Source organism: Channa argus, chromosome 7 (genome assembly GCF_033026475.1).
Source record: "Channa argus isolate prfri chromosome 7, Channa argus male v1.0, whole genome shotgun sequence".
NCBI lineage: Eukaryota > Metazoa > Chordata > Actinopteri > Anabantiformes > Channidae > Channa > Channa argus.
This window is the reverse complement of record NC_090203.1, coordinates 20,281,057-20,301,584: the sequence shown is the minus strand read 5'-3', so window position 1 is coordinate 20,301,584 and position 20,528 is coordinate 20,281,057. Positions and strand designations below refer to the sequence as shown.

Here is a 20,528-nt window from a genome sequence, read left to right as displayed (position 1 = left end):
TTCTACATCCACGATACATCATCATCCATTTGTCTTTCCCGAAAAAGTCAATTTTTCTATTGGTTGAGATCATTTTGTAACTATACATCAACTAGTGTATCGTTGTGTTTAAGTGTAATCGCTGGTGCTGATATAAGCTGCTGCTGTCACCAAGAATGCTGCTGTCTTTTATAGGGACCACCAGTGAGTTACTGTATATTCACGTCGATTATCAAACACTGAACAAGTAGAATCATCAGAAGAACCTCAGCGCTGCTTAGTTTAAAAAAGGACTCAAACAGGCACATTAGCCTGCCATACACAGTCGAACAAGGCTGTTGTTAAACTGACAAATACTTTTTCACCCTTCGTTCACTCGTCTTGTGTATTTGATTTTTTTTCTTCAAATGTGAACTGTTGCTTACTTTGACCTTAATTAAAATCTTTTTCTGGTATTTTCATTAATGCTGTGCTTAAGACTTTCCCTGCTAAAATACCAAAAAGTTCAACCAACTCTGAAAAGCTACTTAGAAACTAGATTATTGCATTTTTAAAAGTTTTATATACACACAGTTTTTTTTAATTCGAATCGATATTAGAGAGTTCACCCAACTTAAAATATGAACAAGTTGCACCACAAGACTTGCAATGTTAGGATCGGTGGCATTGAGTTTGTTAACAAGGACTAAAGTAACCAAGTTACAGTCTGCTTTTTCTGGAAAGCTGATTGTAAATGGGAAAGCGGGTTTCCAAAATCAGGGTAGGGATGAGGGAAAACTGGTTTCTTTGCCGTGTATATGCATAACGAGGTTTCTAACTGGTTTTCTCCAACTGCGCATGTGTGTAACAAAAAGCTGCAGACAGGAACACAAGGCTGAGTGAAAGACAGAATGAAAGAAAAGATCATTAATGGAGCCTTGCGCCTCTTTAGTCCGACAAAAATTTGAACTCAGCAAAATTCCTTGTAGAAGTCTAATATAATCTTATCTGCTAACCATCATGCTACATTACTCTGTCTCTGTATGTTGATGCATTGGCAGAGGGATTATGAGGCGTACCGCTAAAACTAACCTGCTGTGGTCAACTGGGAGGATTGCGACTTCCAGAATACAAAATGTGAGTATTGCTACTCTAATATGTTTTAACATTAACCACGGAGAGTATTTTAAATAGTTTACATTATTGGGTAAAACAAAAATAAAATATTTTATTATGGAACATGCATATATTTTGAAATTTGAATAATGTCTGATCTTTCCAGAATACTGTTTTGTATTAGTGATTTAATTATTATTATGTATTGATGTATTTATTTTCATTTATTTATTTTCTTCTTGTTATTTGTTAATCCACTGAAATGTGGGAGCTACTTTGTGTGTCATATAATACAATATGGAATGGACCACTTTAATGGGATGACATTTAAAACAATCTTTCATATATATTTATTCATTCATGCACATATAAAGAGTAAAGTCAGTAATGTCATCACCGTCTGTGATACACACAATGACATCACTATGACATCACCAGTGATGCCACATACAGAACGCTTTGAAGTACAATATTTCTAATTGGCTTTGATGTTTCACTGGAGAAATTTGCTCCTAGATTTCAGATTTTTATATTCAAAAGTGCTTGTTAAGGACTTCATTCAAGATTGAGGACTGATTCAAAAAGCATACATCACCGGCGGACACATACATCACATTTAGCCCAACCCAACATTTCTGTCAGCAAAATGAATACTGCACAAGACTCTGCAAGCATCATGAGAGACATGAAGAAAAAAAACCACGTCAGATATCTTGTTTCGCTTCTTATTTATGAAGCAGCAGCAAGAGCTAAATTTAATTTGTTCACTATAGATCATAACGCCATGATACACCGTTTATTTAACGCAATATGGACAAGAGTTATGGATTTCCAGATTGAAGTATCCTCAGATACTGCTAAGGATTTTATCGAGGTTGTCCTAATGGAATTGGAAGAACTGTTGGGCAACGAACACTCGATACTGAAAACCATGTTGTCTGAAGACTCCCAGGATGAAATGCTTATTGTGGACTGTTTTACTAAAAACCTGATATGCCCAAGGTACTACATCTTGAAGAGGATGAAGTTTGGTGTAAAAAGACATTGGCCCTGTATTCTTGCAGCTGCGGCAATTACGGCTGGAATATGGTTTTATAAACGTGAATCCTTTTTAAAAAAAGTATTAAGGGCATGGAACGTTTAAAAGAAAACTGTCTTTTACACAGTGTACAAAGTAATTAGCATTTTTTTTCCCCATCAATTTCTTATGAATATGGTGAAGAGTTGAAGTCCCATCCCACACGAAGATGACCCTCTATTGTACAACAGAAAGAAATCTGGACTTCCAGCTCTCAAAGCCCACTACTACAGTGTAGCGTGGTGGGTTTCCTCCGGGTGCTCCAGTTTTCTCCCACATATCAGTTGATTTCAACAAATTGATTCGTTTTATTTATATTTAAAAAATAAAATATAAATCATTCCATTTATATTTATGATGTCTGATTATTACATCTGTGGTGATAAAGGACAAGGATACACTGAGTATTAGACCTGTATTAGGTCTTGAAAATATAATTCTGTTCTTTAGTCACAGCATTCAGGTTTCAGAGCTACTCATAGCACAATAATTGTGTGTTCTTCAAGAATCATATTTACACCTACTGCCTTAAGCAGAATGCAAGTAGAGTAGTATGATTACAGATCCGTTTAATTCATTTTCTTGAATTAAGACATAGCCAATGTCAACACCTTCTTCCAAATGTCATAAAGACCAAGAGCCACTTGTGTGATTGTATCCATTACCACTGTCCACTGACCACCTCTTGTCATTCTGTTTAATTTTAAAAACATGCAGATTGCACAGATTAGACATCAAACAAAACTACCAAAAATGTAAACCTAGTAAATAAAAGCAGGATTACATTATTTGGTAAAACAAAAATGGATAATTTTACTATAGAATTTGCATATATTTTAAAATAATTAACTGAGTATTTGGATAAGACCTGGTCTATACGGACAACTGTTTTGTATAAGTGATTTAATACATACATCAATACATACTAATGTATTGATGTATGTTTATTCATTTATTTACTTTATTATCATTTGTTAATCCACTGAAATCTTGAAGCCACTTTGTGTGTCATATAATACCATATGAAGTTAAAATCAAATGATATTAGTCTCTATTATTATCTACTGTGAGTGCTGGAGCATAGAATGATACTCTTAACTTTATAAAAACAACAATAATCATAAAAATGATTATGATTATGATTATTATTGTGTTTTCTCTGTTCCGTACATTTTTTAGCACTTATCTACTTCAGCCTACTCTTAGCTAGAAACACCATTTAAACTTTTAAACGTTGGCCTTATTAAAGACCTGTGCTCTTCCATTCAGCTTTTTAATATCTTTTATACTTTTTAGAATATTCCGTGTTGGCGATACACACAATGACACCACTATGACATCACCAATGATGTCGCAGACAGACCGCTTTGAAGTACAATGTTCTAATTAACTTTGATGTTCCACTGGACAAATTTGCTCCTAGATTTCAACTGAAGTTCACAATAAGATACATCACATTTAGCCCAATTCTTTAAGAATTCTGTCAGCAAAATGAACACCGCCCAAGATTCTGCAATCATCATGGGAGACATGAAGAAAAAAAACCACGTCAGATACCTTGTTTCACTCCTGATATCTGAAGCAGCAGCAAGAGCTAAATTTAATTTGTTCACTAATTATCACAACGCCATAATACACTGTTTATTTAACGCAATATGGACAAAGGTTATGGATTTCCAGATTGAAGTATCCTCAGATACTGCTAAGGATTTTATCGAGGTTGTCCTAATGGAATTGGAAGAACTATTGGGCAACGAACACTCGATACTGGAAACCATGTTGTCTGAGGACTGCCAGGATGAAATGCTTATTGTGGACTGTTTTACAAAAAACCTGCTATACCCAAGGTTCTACATCTTGAAGAGGATGAAGTTTGGTGTAAAAAGACATTGGCCCTGTATTCTTGCAGCTGGGGCAATTACAGCTGGAATTTGGCTCTGTAAACCTCTATCATTTGTTGTTGCCATAAATGTAATAAAGGCATGGGACATGTAAAAGAAAAGCATATTTTACCAAGTGTGCAAGGTAATTATCTTTTTTTCCCTGTCAATGTCTTAAGAATATTGTGGGGAGCTGACCCACACTTGTCCCACACTTAGATGACCTTCTGATAGTATAAGAATTAAAGAAATCTGGACTTGTAGCATAGTGGGTCCAGGTGCTCCGGTGTTCTTCCCATAACCTTTTTAATTGACATATATATGACTATATATGTAAATTATTAAATTTATATTTACGATGTCTGACGGGCAGGAGTCAAGGTCGGTGTCCAGTTTCAGCGTCGTGATATCTGGGTAGATAGAAGACACACTGCGAGTATATGGTGGTAAAATGCGTTTGGATTTAACAGATTTATCTACTGCAGCATTATCTGTTCTATGGGGTTCAGTTGTCATAAGCTTTTGCATTCTTTTTCTTTCCCTATTCTCTGCTTCAGTTTTCCACATGTTCAAACATTCTTTATGTAACTCACACAACTGTAACTTTACTTTCTTTTCCTGACTCAACAACTTTTCTTCTAATTTTGTTAGCTGATTTTCACTAAAAGAACCTCCTTGTGGAAAGCCAAAATCTTCAATCCAAATTTTCAAACATATTAGACTTTGGTCACCATACGTGGTCTCCATAATCCCAACAATCGGACCCTGCGGGGTCCAAGCCCCTTTACTTCCCTGGTTTCCCATGGGACTCTGTGCACGGAATTCAACACAGACGTCTCTGTGAGGGTATATTTTATAAGCTCCCGTTACACTAGCTTTATGACTATCACTTAAAGTCGCTAATCACTGAGACCTGTTGGCCCCTATGTCCAACTTGGTTAATGACACTTATACTCCCCAATCAACTAAGAGTAATTAGCCCACTCGGGCTATCCATCAATGTCACTTATCCTCCCCAGTTGACTAGGAGTCGTCCAATTATTCAGATTAATTCATTAATTAATTCAAGAATGGCAACTTAAGCTCAACAAAATTAATTTAGACAAGTCTTTACAACTCACCCGGTATCCATGCTGACCAGTTTTAATTTTTAGTTCTTGAATCTGGCGGCAGTCACCATAGGAGCCGCTGTGTTCAGTTCTCCATCTCTACACTGATTCTTTCAGCGGAGGTTGAGACTGGAATTTGTTTTCTTTTCCAGGGTGCATGCAAACCACTGTTCACTCTGGCTCCTCCGGTGACCACTCACAGATCCTGCCGACAACGCCAAATTGCCATGACACCCTGTCTTTATATTGATACCTAAAAATAGTACCCAACTTTTAGAGATAGTTCAAAAATTGTTTGATTTCAAATTTTGCTAAGTCATAAAATTTGGAATAACCCACACACATGAAGAATTATACAATAAATCCTACAGTACAATAAATAAATGCCTCTGATGTAAACCTGTGTAAAGACAGCATGCTAATTATTCGTTTTCCACACTGCCCTTCTCTCATCTGCTCACATCTGTGAACTCGGAAATAGATTTTTGGAACACAAAAAAGTGACAAGCATTTTGAAAAAGCCACTAGCCATTTTAATTGATAGCAATTCCAGCCACGGAATGAGGATAAAGGTCAGGTGTAAATGGGTAGCCAGCTCAGGCTGCGTTCCTGGTGATATCTAACAAGGGGATCTATGAGACTCGCACAGCACATTCAGTACCAATAACAAAGACATATTTGCTTAAATACAAAGCCCTAGCAGTTTTGAAAAAGAAAGCAAAGTATTGTACTTACTACACAAACAGTCACCATGACTCCAGGGCATAGGAGTAGGAGGGGCTCTGTACAGTGCTGAGGTTTCAGCAAAACACCATCCTGTGACTGGACTGCAGTGTTTATACCTCACAATAATAAAAGGGAATCTAACATGAAGTGATGAGCTTTATTCTAGCGGAGCAGAGGTCATGCAGTCAGTGTTGTTTCTGAGTATCTGGATCCCCTCACTCTATTGTTTTATACTGGCGATGAGCTGAAACAGATCAAGCAAGATTGGAAATAAAAAAATACGCTGTGGGTTTTGTAAAAGCTGAGGACACAGCATTGTGTATTGGTTGAACCCTGGAGACAAATTGCAATACTCTAACCAATGTAAAAACCAAAAGTCCAAGCTTGAGACAGAAAAGACTTATGTCGTAGGTTTAGAAGTCTCCGAAGTCAATAAAAACATGACTTAGTTTAACATGAACAAAAAATTCAACAGCTCAATCACACTTTCAGCTTCTGAACATTCTGAATTTTTTCTGGCACTGTTTAGGAAAGGAACATGTAGAACATTACACAGTCTGAGATTTCTACGCAACAGGGGTCATTCATTAGATCTGGTATTTTGTGCTGAACAAAACACCAGACTGACTGACCCCAACTAAACACCCACCCAAATCACAGAAAGCTGTCCAAAGTCATTTTCTGGTCAGCTAAGCTCTTCACACTCGATCTGTACATTCCTTTTCAAGTAACAGATTCTTGCACTGTAGCAGGTTGTTTGTTTCTCTCTTCTAATTTCTCCCATATATATTACCATCTTTCTTTTTGTCTCTTGTCCTTGTTTTCCCCCTCTGCTTCTGGGAATTTTGGTCCCCAAACTGGACCCCTTTCAGTTTTAGAGGACCCAGAAAAACAATGCGGGTATGGAAAGGTAGTTTACTGTACAATGTGTGTTTGAAAGGGAAAGCGTGTGAGTCAGCTAGAGGAGAGGGTTCACCCTGCAGGGGTGATTGAGAGACAACGCTGTGGAGATAACGAGCTTAATGAGCAGGTGTCCTCTGCATTGTAGTTCGAGAATCAAGCAGAGGGGAAAAGCAGGAGACGGGATGGGATAAAAGACCATGTAAAAAAAGCATCTTGATGCTTGTTCAAATCCTCTTCTTTTTATTATCCAAAAATCCTCCAACTCATAGGAAAACAGAAAGAGGGAGGGACAGGTGAATGGCACATATAAAGGGGTGAGACATGTGAAACAAGTTGAGACTGATTAGGCTGAGCTGAGGGGAGGGAGACAGGGGGAGACCAGAGGGGAGGGGAGAGAAAGCACAGGTTCCGGTTACCAGGACAACGCACAGCCCTGATTCTCTGGCCCAGCCCTCAGTAGTCACATGGGACAAATCCAGAGATCCAGACTACAAGGCACCCAACTCAATGTGCACACATACAGAAAGAAGGCAGCATCTGAAGGTCACAATTCTCTTACGTATCCGAGCAGAGAAACCCACAGCACCACTGCACTTGGGTAAACTGCCACCAGTGCTTTGATTCACACAAGCAGGTAGGTGCTGCTTACTGTGCAATTCAGAAAGATGAAAGCAAATATCTGCATGCAGTTGAATGGTACTTTTTGGTGTTTTGTGTTGAGCTGTGTAATCTTAGAAGGAAGAAAACGCTCTATTGTTTTCTGGAAATACAGTAAAACGCTAAATTGTTTTAGGTTTGACTTAAGCAAGAGTACTGCTGCACTTGTTTGCCATATATCTGATTACTGTAACTTTAGCACCTTGGTGCCTTGAGTGTCCATGGACAATTCATTCGACATATTCAAAATGGTTAAAACAACATTTAGAAAACTGGTCTGTAAAGTAAAGCAGCTCAATTGTATTTACACCAAAACCCATTAACAAACTAGACACACAAAATGCTGGCTTCTGCAAAAAGCCTGATGGCACAGACGAAGTCTGATGAGGCTCAGCCAGCCATGTGATTATTATTTTGGGCTGGGACAAAGAAGTATATGGGACACCGGTGTGGAGTTCCCCACGTAAAAGACATAACAGCAATGACCATGAGGTTTGACGGTATCCCTGTCCCACATTGTCCCACATTGTCACTCACACTGCGGTGTGTGTGATCGGAGAAAGACAGACAACAAGGTCGTATGCTGGTTGGCGGATGGGAAAGGAAAAGGAGGAGCTATTCCCACGGAGACCGCCCCTTCACTACCGTCCCACCAATTGTTGAGCTCACAGGCTGTGCGAGTTTGAAATTGCTCTCCGGAAACACGGAAGTATAGCGTAAACCCGTTTGTACTGGGGGTGTGTGTGTGTGTGTGTGTGTTTTAAAGAATTAGGGTGCACACAGTCGTTTCTGATGTAATAGAAAAACCTGTGATCTCAACGGACTGAAAGGATTTCGAAGGGAAACAGGGAAGTGATCTCTGGCTGGCAGCGTTCGGAACCAGGAGAGATGACACAGTCTGCAGTATAAGGTGGAAGTGAACTGGATTACTGTTCTCTTATTGTGTAAAATTTTGAATTAAAAAAGTCGTTTTGCGTGCTGTACAAGCAGTTGGCAAGTTTCATCATCGTTGCAACAGCGGATCATTTGTTCGCGTGTTGATTTGGGCGCAGTTTTTGCGTAAGACCCTCAATTTCGAGCGCGCTTTGGACCGGCAGTGCCCTAGTTTTGCAATGACCCATATGATTTTCTTCCTGTTATAGTTTTAGAATAAATTAAACCTTGTGGGTCTATGACACTATTTTATTTAAAGTAATCGGAAATCAGCATGTGCAATGTGTCGGTGTGTAAAGAGGCCAGACGCCGCTTGGCAGAGACCACGTATTAGGATAACAAGCAGCACTGGACTGGGAAGGTCATACTTCGTGAGAACTGACTGATATTCAGCTGTGCTGTACTTATTCCTTTTGTTATTGTGTGTGTGGGGCCATAATAGATTCAACACGATATTCAACAGTGCAGCGTGGCTTGGGATGTCAATTTCTGTCGACTGGCAGGTCAGTCACTGCCTTTGGTCCATATAACTATGGTGACCCTTTACCTTATGATCTACATCCACCATCAGGTCGAATCCGTCTAATCACTTTTTTGGTTTAGACTTTGCCATCAGCTCTGTGTAAGAAGCACTTGGTAGCATGCTAAAAATGCATAAAATGGAGGCTGTGACAAACATTACTGTTACATTAGCCAGTTAGCATTGTCATTTTGAGTATAATAGCATAATGCTAACAGGCTGGCCAGTGACTCTGGGTAAAATGATTGATTTTCTTTCTTTTAATTCCTGTAAGGATCATTCACGTTTGATTAATTTTCGTTTATTTTGTGCCTGTTTTTCAGACCTACATCAACATTTGTGATTAACCTCGTTCCTGGCTCCATCATGTCGCTGCTCACACACGTGCTGGCGTGCCTGTTTGGTATGGGCTCCTGGGTGGCCATCAACGGGATGTGGGTGGAACTCCCACTAGTTGTACCTGAAATTCCAGAGCACTGGTATTTGCCTTCCTACCTCACAGTCATCATCCAGATGGCCAACATAGGCCCTCTCTTCATCACCTTGATGCACCGGTTCCGCCCGGGGTCGCTGGATGAGCGGCCAGTTATCTATTGCATTGTGGGCTTAGGGATCATTGCTACTTTCCTGCTGGCTTTCTTCTGGAAGCACACAGTGACAATAGGTGGGTCTCTTCACAGCGTGCCCCTGCTGATGTTAAGCTTCTTGTTGTCAATAGTAGACTGCACCTCCTCTGTTACCTTTCTGCCTTTCATGATGCGGCTACGTCCACAGTACCTCACCACATACTTTGCAGGTGAAGGCCTCAGTGGTCTGGTACCTGCATTGGTGGCTCTGATTCAAGGTGTTGGTGTAGTCCACTGTCAAAATGTCACCTTGGCTGGTTCAGCCAACGAAACGGCTGATAATTCCTCTATGTTTGGAAGTTCAGAGCTGGAAGCCATTTACCAGCCGGCTAAATTCTCTGCCCAGGTCTTCTTTATATTCCTCAGTGCTATGATGGTTGTGTGCCTGGTAGCCTTCATTCTACTCAATCACCACCCAGCTGTGGCTCGGGAGAGGAAGAATGACTTGTACTTCAGTGGTGATCAGGACCCTGGGAAGAGACAACAAGGTCTGTCTTTGCATGCCCAGACACCAGAGCAGAAGCCAATGATCAGCCCCATGGAGGCTGTCAGGAGGGAACCCAGGAGCTCTTTTGGGAGTGGGACATACAGCAATTTTGAGGTGATCTTCATCTTTATTGTGCTGGCCTGGGTCAATGCACTGACCAACGGGGTCCTGCCCTCAGTGCAGTCCTACTCCTGTCTACCTTATGGAAACAAGGCCTACCACCTAGCTGCCACCATGGCATCTATCGCGAATCCAGTGGCCTGCTTCATTGCCATGTTTATGCCTATTAGGTAAAAATTAGTCCTTTAACCCATCCATTACACAAAAGCAAGCCTTTTTAATAAGATAGGTTCAGTCTACTTCCATAGTATAAAATTCAAAGAATACAAGAGTACGAGAGTTTTTAGAGGTCATAGGTTGAAAGTTATTACTGAATGCATTTACTGTTTGTGGATTAATATGAAGCAGTGTAACAGAAAATGCTCCATTTTCTCTTGTGCATCAATTTTTGTTTGCAGGTCTCTCATCTTCATGGGTTTCTTGACTGTGCTTGGCAGTGTATTTGGAGCCTACATTATGGCCATGGCTGCTCTAAGTCCCTGCCCTCTGCTGGTCCACAGTGCATATGGAACTATAGTTATAGTAAGAATATTTCTTCAAAAGAACCCATGACATAAAGTGATTTTCTTTTACATCGTGAAATATAACACATGTAAATGCAGCATGTTTAGGATTCACATGATTGGAAGTGTGAAATTAGTCAGCTCAATTCTGTCTGACTCGATGGAGGCAGAATCTTGTCACACTCGGATATATTTATGAACAGTAGTTTATTTTCCCTGCAGAAATCCTTAGCTGTAAGAGAAGTAATATTTATTTATATATATATATATATAGTAAAATATTTTTGTTGCCACTCTTGCACAGGGTTGCATTATACTGTCGGTGCCACATCTGCCAATAACAAGTTTTGTCAGCATAATTAAACTATTAAAAAAATATGTTGTGTGTAACCACTGCAAAATATCAGTGGGTATAGACATTATTTCAAAATAAAAGTTTAGAGCCAGACACCACATTATGGTGCAATGTGTCAAAGTTTGAAATGTCACTGAGCTAGCAATCTCTCTGGTAGCTTATCTTCATCAGAAGCTCTGTGTGTAACATATCAAATTTACCACTACTGTCCTGCAGGTGCTGACATGGATCCTGTTTGTCCTGTGCCTGTCTTACATCAAGGTCATCATCGGGGTGATTCTGAGAGATGAAGGCTACAGCGCCCTGGTGTGGTGTGGAGCTGTAGTGCAGTTGGGCTCCATGGTTGGTGCTTCATCCATGTTCCCATTGGTCAGTGTCTATGGACTTTTCAAGTCAGGGGATCCTTGCAACACAAAGTGTCCAATATAGACCATTAATATGTTTAGGTTTAACACTACTGTGCAAAATCAGAAATACATGTTGCACTTATTTTATAAGCACTGAAGTCACTGTAGTCATGAGCTTTACATGTTCCAACTTGTTTAAACAGAACTGAAGTGTCACGGTAGCTTATCAACTGTACTACTATACCACTCCAAGATGTGTTGTCAAAAATTAGGTCATAAAAGTATTTTATACATAAATATCCGTATTTATTGACTGAGCTCGAGGCAAAGCTGAAATTACATTTTCAATTTATGAGATGACAAAAGAGCAGCTAAATTGTATTTTGCTGCTGAGCACATGACAATTCCTTCTTAGTTCAAAGGTCAAAGCCATGTTACTTGAATTGTTAACAGAGTGTGACAGCATAACTAAAGGTCTATGGCTTTAAATTGTGCCTTAATTGTGAGTGTAAAAATGTGTTGCTTTTTTCGGTGTACATAGTTGTTTAAAATACTTAATAAAATATTGTTTCACTGACGCAGAATTGCATCTATTATACTGCAAATCATTTCAAATACCCCTTGTTCTAATCCACCTGAAGCCGATGGGTTGATGCGTACAGAATAGAGAGAGTACTTGGAGGGAAAAGTACCAGAGCATCAGAATTTACATTCATTGTCTTAGGGAAAATCTAGTGGGGAACAGTATCTGTGCAGATGGTGTAATGCTTACAGTATAAATATTTAACATGGTTTTTGCACATCTTAACATCTGTTATTATACAGGTTGATTGACACCAAAAAGTGACCAAAAATTCCCAGCTTAACTTTACATTTTGTTATGTTCTAGCCTTATTTCAAAATGGATTAAATAAATTATTTTCCTCAAAGTTCTACTAACAATACCCCATAATGGCAGCAGGAAATAAGTTTAAAATCTTTGCAAATGTATTAAAATTAAATAAAAATCACATGTACAGAAGTATTCACAGCCTTTGTTTAATACATGTTGAAGAACCTTTAGCGCCAATTACAGCCTGGAGTCTGTTCAAGTATGATGCTACAAGCTTTGCACACCTTTTTTTTTTTTTTGGGGGGCAGTTTCTTCAATTCTTCCTTGCGGTACCTTTGAAGCTCCCTCAGGCTGGATGGGGAGTGTCGTTGCACAGGCATTTTCAGGGCTCTCCAGAGATACTTAATCAGGTTCAAGTCTGCTCTGTCTGGGCCACTCAAGGACATTCACAGAGTTGTCTCGTAGCCACTCCTTTGTTATCTTGGCTGTGTGTTTTTCAATGTTCTGTTAAAAGATGAACCGTCGCCCCAGTCTGAGGCCAAGAAGGCTCGGGAACAGGTTCTCATAAAGGGCATCTTTGTACATTGCTGCATTCATCTTTCCTGACTCTATCTTGACTAGCCTCCCAGTTCCTGCAGCTGAAAAACATTCCCACAGCATGATGCTGCCACCACCATGCTTTACTGTAGCGATGGTATTGGCCAGGTGGTGAGCGGTGCCTGGTTTCCTCCAGACATGACACTTTCCATTCAGGCCAAAGAGTCTTTGTTTCATTCGACCAGAGAGTTTTGTTTCTCGTGGTCTGAGAGTCCTTCAGGTGGGCTGTGATGTGCCTTTTACTGAGGAGTGGTTTCCATCTGGCCACAAGGTTGTCTCTCTACAGAGAAACGCTGGAGCTCAGAGTGACCAACAGGTTCTTGGTCAGCTTCCTGACAGAGTCCTGGTGGAAGAGTCCTTTTCCAAATCATGCTTATTTAACTGAATTTCCCACAGGTGGACTCCAGTCCCAGCGTTTTCCAGATGCACTGTGTAGACAATACATATATAACTAAGCAATTTCCGTTGCTATTTCATAATGCGGCAGAAATGATAATAATAATACTAGTTAATATTAATGTTCACAAAAGGTTCACGTCTATTCACAGAGGTAATAGATGCATAACCACTGTTTTTTATTTTTTATTTATTAATTTTTTTTTTTTTTTACTGAAGCCTGCACATCTTTCTAACCAACACTAGATGTCACTCTATGATTATAATATCACGAGTACCTGTGGTCAAGTTCAAATGTTTCTACATTTACAATAACAGATTTGCAGAATTGAAATATACAGAAATATATAACTCCAGATTTGTTTGCGCCGTTCACATTAACTTAATCTGTTTAGTTGTCAGTGTTTGAATTAAAAATAGAAGTGCAGTGTCATTTTTGACTTTTCCAGAGCACATAAACTGCTCATTCTCAGCTGTGGTGGGGAAGTGATTACATTGAAGGACTGTTTGAGGGTTAAACTTTGTTGTTACCATTAACAATAGAATTTAGTTAGGTTAAGGTTATTGTAAGAGTTATGGTGTCATGGCTGAGCTTTGGAAATCCCATATCAGTCAGTGTTTTCACAAAACTGACATATGTGTTTATCACTTATGTGGTTCACAGTGACAAAGTGGAATGAGGAACTCCCGATCAGTCAGAGTCTGATTCAGATCCAGTTGTTCCCCTGAGAGCATCTGGGGTCAACATCTCCCTGATGTGTCATACTTGACCTTTTTTACAGTGGGCCATGTTTAAAAGTTTGCAGACCGTTTGGAATTCTTTTAGCAGTAGTGGGAATATCTCAATAGGGGGGATAATTCAAGATACCAATTCTTAAAATTATTATTTTGAATGTTTTATATACGTAGGATAACATCAGTCATGAGTGAAAGTGTGAAAGTGTCTTCCTTGTCTTTCTGGCTGCATCTCTTTATCTTTCATTTTGATATCATCTTTCCCCGAGCTCCTTGACTTCCTCCATTCATGCATACGGCAGGCTTTGTGACCGTAATTTCAATTTAAAACACATGAGGGGAAATCCTAGCCCGTGTTGCTCTTTAATGGGCCGTCATGGGTTTGGAGTATGCAGAGAATGATTGAATTTTGTGAGAAGGCCAGGAATGATCAAGTCTCGCCTGCTATTATGTAATCGACCATTCCCCTCTGACAACGCGATGTCTGGTAAAACCTAGAGCGGAGGGAAGAGGGAGGGGGCTAAGGGCTGGAAAACAATGTCTAGACCAAAAGAGAGAAAAATATTTTTTCTTCTAAATGACTCGAAACTTTATAAAAGAAAAACTCAGCTATCATATTAAAAAAGGAGCCAAATGAGATGTGATCCACCACATCAAATGCAGATCTGTTGGCTTGAGCTGCTTTTAATGGCTGTAAATGAGTCTTTTTACACAGTAAAGCATGACATCCCATATTTCCCCTCCGATGGAAACATATGGATCCCATACAAACCCTGCCATGCCGTTTTATTTATGTGATTGTGTCATGTCTGTTTTTTTCCCTTTGAATCCCTCCACCTGCTCTGCCCTCTTTGACAATGTAAAGAACAGAAAACTCAGCGGCACTGATATTACCGCTTTGTCCAAACTTTTTCACACCCACTGTGTTGGATTTTACCACTGCGCTATATCCTTTAAATGAAGCAACAGAGACTACCTTTCCCGTTAAGTCCATTATATTCAAAGGGGCCGGGCCTTTTCTTTTTTTCTTCTTCGCAACAAGACATAAAGTAATCAAAAGTTAAAAGCAAACACTCAAGGAGGCACTTAGCAAAAAAGAAAAGCTTTTATGATAAAACATTCATATACAGTGCAGGAGACAGGTAATCTTTGAGGATGATAGGGTTGCCTTGTGGTCAGTTTCAGTATAGTATGGCTTAGGGAGCCTTGTAGATGAATGCTCCTAATAACATCCCCGCCCACCCATCATCCAGTGGACCATCCAGGCAGAACAACTAATACCTGAGTGTATTTCTTCAGTGGTGTGAAGTATGCCTTAAAGAGCTGTTGGATACTGCAGTAAAGTAGGGTTCATTACCTTGACAGACCGATGACAGCTAAGACTGAGTGTGTTGCACACGCTCAAGCGCAGTTCACATAAACAGCAAATGGTTTGCTTCAGCATAAAGGCTAATAAATCTACTATCAGTGCTTCTTGTGCTATACAGAATTTTTACATAAACTGAAAAGATTACAGTCAAGGAATCAGGTCAGTGACTTCAAAAGTTCTAAAATGCAAAATCCCTTCTTTGCAAGTCAATCCAAGCCAATATGCAATAAGCGTGCTGAGTATGGAGGAAATATGTTTAGAAAAAGTTTAGTGTTTTAAAGCAATAGTTGGCTATTTTGTGAAATACTGTAGCTTGCTTTCTTTCAGAAATAGATTTGGGTGCAAATGCTAACCCTAAACACTAGTACACATACTCCTTTATCAACAACAATGATCAAAAAGGATATAAAACAGTTATAATACAATAATAAAAATGTAATTGGGTCATTGAGTGGTAGGTAGGAGCCTACGTGTCATTCGGCAAGAGGCAGGGTAAACCTTGGACAGGTCTCTTGTGTATCATTGGGTCACATATAAAAACAAACATCCAGTCACAATCACAAATACAGGCAATTTAGAGTCACCAGTGAACCTTGCTGCGTGTCTTTGGTCTGCGAGAGGAAGCTCCACACTAGAAGGCCTCAGCCAGGAGGTGAAGTCAAACTAGGGCCTTTCTAGCTGTTCAGCTATAACATCCACTCCACCACTGTGTTGCTCGCAAAAGGAACAAAACTTACTGAGTTTTCGAGGTGGTGATAGGCAGACTGTATGCTAAGCTAACTGGCTTTAATAGCTAGAGTACATGATGTAGAAATATCATTTAGGAAGGTCTTTTGAGTGTAAAAGAAATTGTATTTCCCCAGATATGGGACAATGTCTAATGTCCTGATATCTTTTCTGTACTCACTGGATGATTTGGATGTCTTTAATAAATTGAGAAGCATTTCAAGGAATGTGCCTTCAGTGACATGCTTTTCAGATTATTTATTTAAACATGTGAATTTGTAGGCAGGTATTTATGCATTATCATAATTGTTCTTTCCATGAGCGTAAATCGTAACCAACTTATATAGTAAAAAAACAAAAACAAAAACAGACAAATAAACTCTCAGTCCTTCATGTCAGGAAGTGCGTTTGCAAGGGTTGCATGTGGGGTCAACTTTAGGTCACACCGGGCATCCATTAGTGGTCTTATTCAGAGTCGTATTCCTTTAAGAGGAGTGATTGGCCAGCAAAGACAAAGAATCATTACCTTTGCCCGCCCCCTCCCTGCCAGCAGTCAATAATGAGGGATCATTAAAATGAATAGATGGACATTCCCCTTTTCTCCGGATCCTTATTGCAAAATCAGTGTCAGGGGAAATGAAGATTGAGCTTGGAGAAGGCGTCTAAAAGCCTTACAATGATTGTCGTGAACTCATCTCTAGTGCCAGGCTCCTTTATCTACTGTAAGAGTCTGCACCTGCCTGAACTCTTGACTAGCAAGGGCTTTTACTGTAGCCCATTAAGAGCATCCCTAATGTGCGCTACAATGTACTTCAACATAAACATTGTGCATATGTACCGAAACGTTTACAGCAAACAATGGAAGAATGATTGCTTCGGATGTCTTGGAGTTTTTTTTCTTTCCATGAAGAAATAGAGCTCTCAGAAGGAAGAACTAGAAAGGATATTGAACAAACCAACTTTGATGTGGAGCATAGAGAACTTGCATTCTGTGATGGCATAAACAGACACTTGAAGATACTCACTTTTCACATATCTTCAGCTCAAACATCTGTCCTTCCTAAATTTTATAAATCCTTGCTCATCATTTCACGCATCACAAACGAAAGAGCAAATCAAGTTGAATGATTGCAGATGGAGAATAAAAGACGGAACACGATTTTCCAGGCTCCATCTGTTTGCCTTTTTTTGAGTGTCTCTTAAAGTGTCCTTTAAGAAGGTGATTTGTCTGTGCATTTGCAACGATGTGACCACCTCAACGGGTCATCTGCTGGCTGATCCTGTCACATGGGAAACAGTGTCCATGTACACCTGCGGAGCCAGACAACCCCACCCTAAACAAATAATAAAAAAAAAACACCTGTAAACACATGCTTGGATTCAGACACATATGTTCCTCATCTCCTTTCTTTATCATCTTAACGGTAATTGATAAGAAGGGCTGTTTATAGTCATCTGACATAATGTTTCTGAGTAAAGAAAAGTCACCAAAATGCCCTCGAGGGATCAAAAAAGCTTATATGTAGAACTTGCGTATGGGACACAACTATCAAAGGTCTCCGGGTATGGTCGAGCAATTATCCGTTAAAACATCTCTTAAAACCACCTCGCAGTTCCCTCAACATGCCCTCCATAACAGGTACACTGAGGATTTACTGCCTGCAGATGGCCGATGAGGGAAGAGGGCAGGAGATCCAGTACTGAGCCTATACGCACTCACTTAAAAATAAGGCCAAATAAAAATACAAATGGGGGGTGGGGAGGTAGTGAGGCCATAAGGCACTATAAAGCTGCACCGTGAAACTTCTAAGTCGTGCCCTCTGCAAGGTGGTGTGTGCACATTGACCACAGGGCGTAAAAGGCACGTGCTGCAGTCACTGATCAGATTGAATGTACTACCAGGACGCTGACGGGCACATTGTCTCTCAATCACTCTTTTTGTCACCTTATCATTTCATCAGTATGCTAGCTGTGACCTAAAAGAGGCCATAGAGTTACACCACCAGACCACCCGTCTCACCATCTCATGATATTATTACAAAAATTTAAAAACAGGGAATCAACAAAAAAGTTATTAGAAATAAATCTGAAAAAAATATACGATTGAAACAAATTCAAATGCTTCCAACACAGTACATGTGCAGACTTGTGCAAATGCCTTGGAGCCATCTATTCTTTTAACAAATGGTGTGAGCCACACATGTAGCATATCAAACTATTCTGTATAAAAGTCTGTATAACTACAAAAGTTGTATTTGTATGCAGCCTTTAGAGGACTGGTTTCACATTTTGGGAAATATACTTATTATTTGTTTAATACGAGGGTTAAACACAGACAGAGAAAGAAAAAAAAATTGTCTCACAACATCTTGCTGCAGGGAGTTACTAGGTCCAGCTTATAAGTTACTCACTCTTACCACTGAAAGAGTATGAAACAATATTCCTAGTGTCAAATGCATGGTTTGCACATTATTTAATAATCTGTACAGCCTGAAGACATGGCTCTAACATACAGATTTTAAAGCTGAATTTGTTTTCATTCACTTATATTCCACTGCTTTAGCTCGTGTCCCTGGTTGACGGCACTGGTAGTGAAAACCGTAGCCAGGAGTGATCTCTCCTCTGTGTCAAAGGGTACGGCACAGTCGGTGGAAGACTAAGGTAAGAAGAACAGGGTGCCAGGAAAAAGGGGCGTAACTGCATCTCTAAATAGTGGGGCTATTTTGGGCTTGCAACGGTCTTACAGGGGAGCACCGCCTAGGCCTGCCTTCTGTCACTATGGGGATGGGAGCTTCATAACTTTGCTGGATGGAAAAAGTCTGGAGGACTGGCAGGTGGTACACAAGAGCATGGCACAGCTCCCATGGCGAGGAGCTGTTTCACTCATAACTACCCACCACTAACAATACTCACCGGAACACACACAGGCCTCTGCTTGTACTTGGAATATCAGCAGCTTGTTTCTTTATATCCTACAAAAGTACAGTGTAGGCTTGTTTGCATGTCAGTTTGAAACCAAATAGTACAAGGTGAATGATTTACAAAATGCCCCCTTGTGGGAAAGGGAAATAAAACATTTGTAAGATATAAAGCTTTTGGTAAAGGACCTTAGTTCATCATTGGGTGGAAATTAATCTATTAAAAAAGGCAGACAATCCCAATAGGTCTTACTGTTGTTGGGAATTTGCATTCCAAACTTTGTGCGAGAAATGAGTATTTTAGTTTGGACATATGGAAAATCCGGGAAGCAGTTTTGTCTCCTACTCTTGGCCCAGTGTCTTCAAACTAAGTTTTACAAAAGTCAAACAGTAACACATTAGAGTGAAACATACCTGGGACATAGAGAAGTACTTTTACTATAATAGTACTTTTACTATAATAAATCAGTATTTTGCGAAATGAAATGCTTTTAACATTATTCTTCAAATTTGAGAAAAGAGCAAAATCGCTAATATACTTGTGAGAAATGTGCAAATGTAACACCCAAATAATTTAGGACTTTGTTATTCATGATCACCATTATGTCATTTATTAATTCATTGTTAAGAACACATTAAATGCACTTAAAACACATTTCATTTTTCATAAATATTTCATATTAAAGAGAAGTATGTTTCACCTTGTGCCTAAACAGAAAAGCATTACAGAGTTGCAACAATCTTGTAGCCAAGAAAAAGAGTAAGGCACAAAATAGAAATGTAATTCATACAGTTTAGTCATGCTATTATACTATATGTCCACAAATGTATTAGGAAGCTATATCGGAAGCTACTGTCAGCCAACTAATCCCCAACATTAGTACAGTGTGCATGCTCCAAAAGACCGATAACATGGAAATGACCGCAGATGTGTGAAAGACAAGCAGATGGAAGTGTGTATGTATGTGCATGGAAGGAAGGAATCAACCTACAATATTTGGTCTGGAAGCGAGAAGAACCTGCTGCTTTTACGGTAAAGTGCATAATGTTTGTTTCATTAAATATCTTTTTCCTTTTTGTGTTGTATGGGAGACTGTTCTGTGCTAAAATTCTTTGACAGAAAAAAAGGAAACCTGGACAATAATTTCACCAAAGATAAAATTCTTTGGTTTACTCAGATCAATTATTGCCAGCTGTAAGTAACAGTCCTGCCAACTCCTCGGTGGAATCACCCAGATGTTGAGTATAACTTATCCTGCCACATACTTAGATTATCCTTGTGCCTATTTACATGCAAACCTGCAGTGCAAGACGTAAGGGACAAATGTATATTGTCCGAGAGTTTTCTTACTTAAATTCAGCTGGTATGCACACCATTGTTCAGCTGGGGAAAAGAAAACTCTGCTACCTGCGTTTATAAGCCCCTGCAACCAGGAACTGTTGTCATAGGATATGTACTATATTTTTCATTTGATTGTCTGTGCATCATTATGCCATGATCCGGGTGCAGGACTGGAAGACCAGGGGTAGGATGATACAAAACTAGGCACTAAGGTGAAAACATTATGCATGGTAGTAGAAATGATACAAATCATATCAAGAAGAGACAAATGGTAAGAGGGAAGCTAAATAGCAAA

The 20,528-nt window shown here is 39.5% G+C and overlaps 1 protein-coding gene across 4 annotated transcripts; it reads left to right on the top strand.

Moving 5' to 3' along the window:
* Window positions 1-7,165: 7,165 nt before the first annotated feature.
* Window positions 7,166-11,902, top strand: LOC137130305 (riboflavin transporter 2-like). Of its 4 annotated transcripts, XM_067510253.1 has the most exons (5): window positions 8,113-8,337; window positions 8,803-8,863; window positions 9,204-10,283; window positions 10,512-10,635; window positions 11,188-11,902. In XM_067510253.1, the coding sequence occupies exons 3-5, from the start codon at window positions 9,247-9,249 to the stop codon at window positions 11,398-11,400; spliced, it is 1,374 nt and encodes a 457-aa protein (XP_067366354.1). In that variant the 5' UTR covers window positions 8,113-8,337; window positions 8,803-8,863; window positions 9,204-9,246; the 3' UTR covers window positions 11,401-11,902. The 4 variants fall into 4 exon arrangements, with proteins under 4 accessions (XP_067366351.1, XP_067366354.1, XP_067366352.1 ...); XM_067510250.1 differs by lacking the exons at window positions 8,113-8,337; window positions 8,803-8,863 and adding an exon at window positions 7,166-7,404; XM_067510251.1 differs by lacking the exon at window positions 8,803-8,863.
* Window positions 11,903-20,528: the final 8,626 nt, after the last annotated feature.

Coding starts and splice junctions, on each gene's coding strand:
- LOC137130305 (XM_067510250.1), top strand. CDS start 9,247: ATGTCGCTGCTCACACACGTGCTGGCGTGCCTGTTTGGTATGGGCTCC. Junction 10,284..10,511: donor GCCATGTTTATGCCTATTAG/GTAAAAATTAGT, acceptor TTTTGTTTGCAG/GTCTCTCATCTTCATGGGTT. Junction 10,636..11,187: donor CATATGGAACTATAGTTATA/GTAAGAATATTT, acceptor ACTGTCCTGCAG/GTGCTGACATGGATCCTGTT.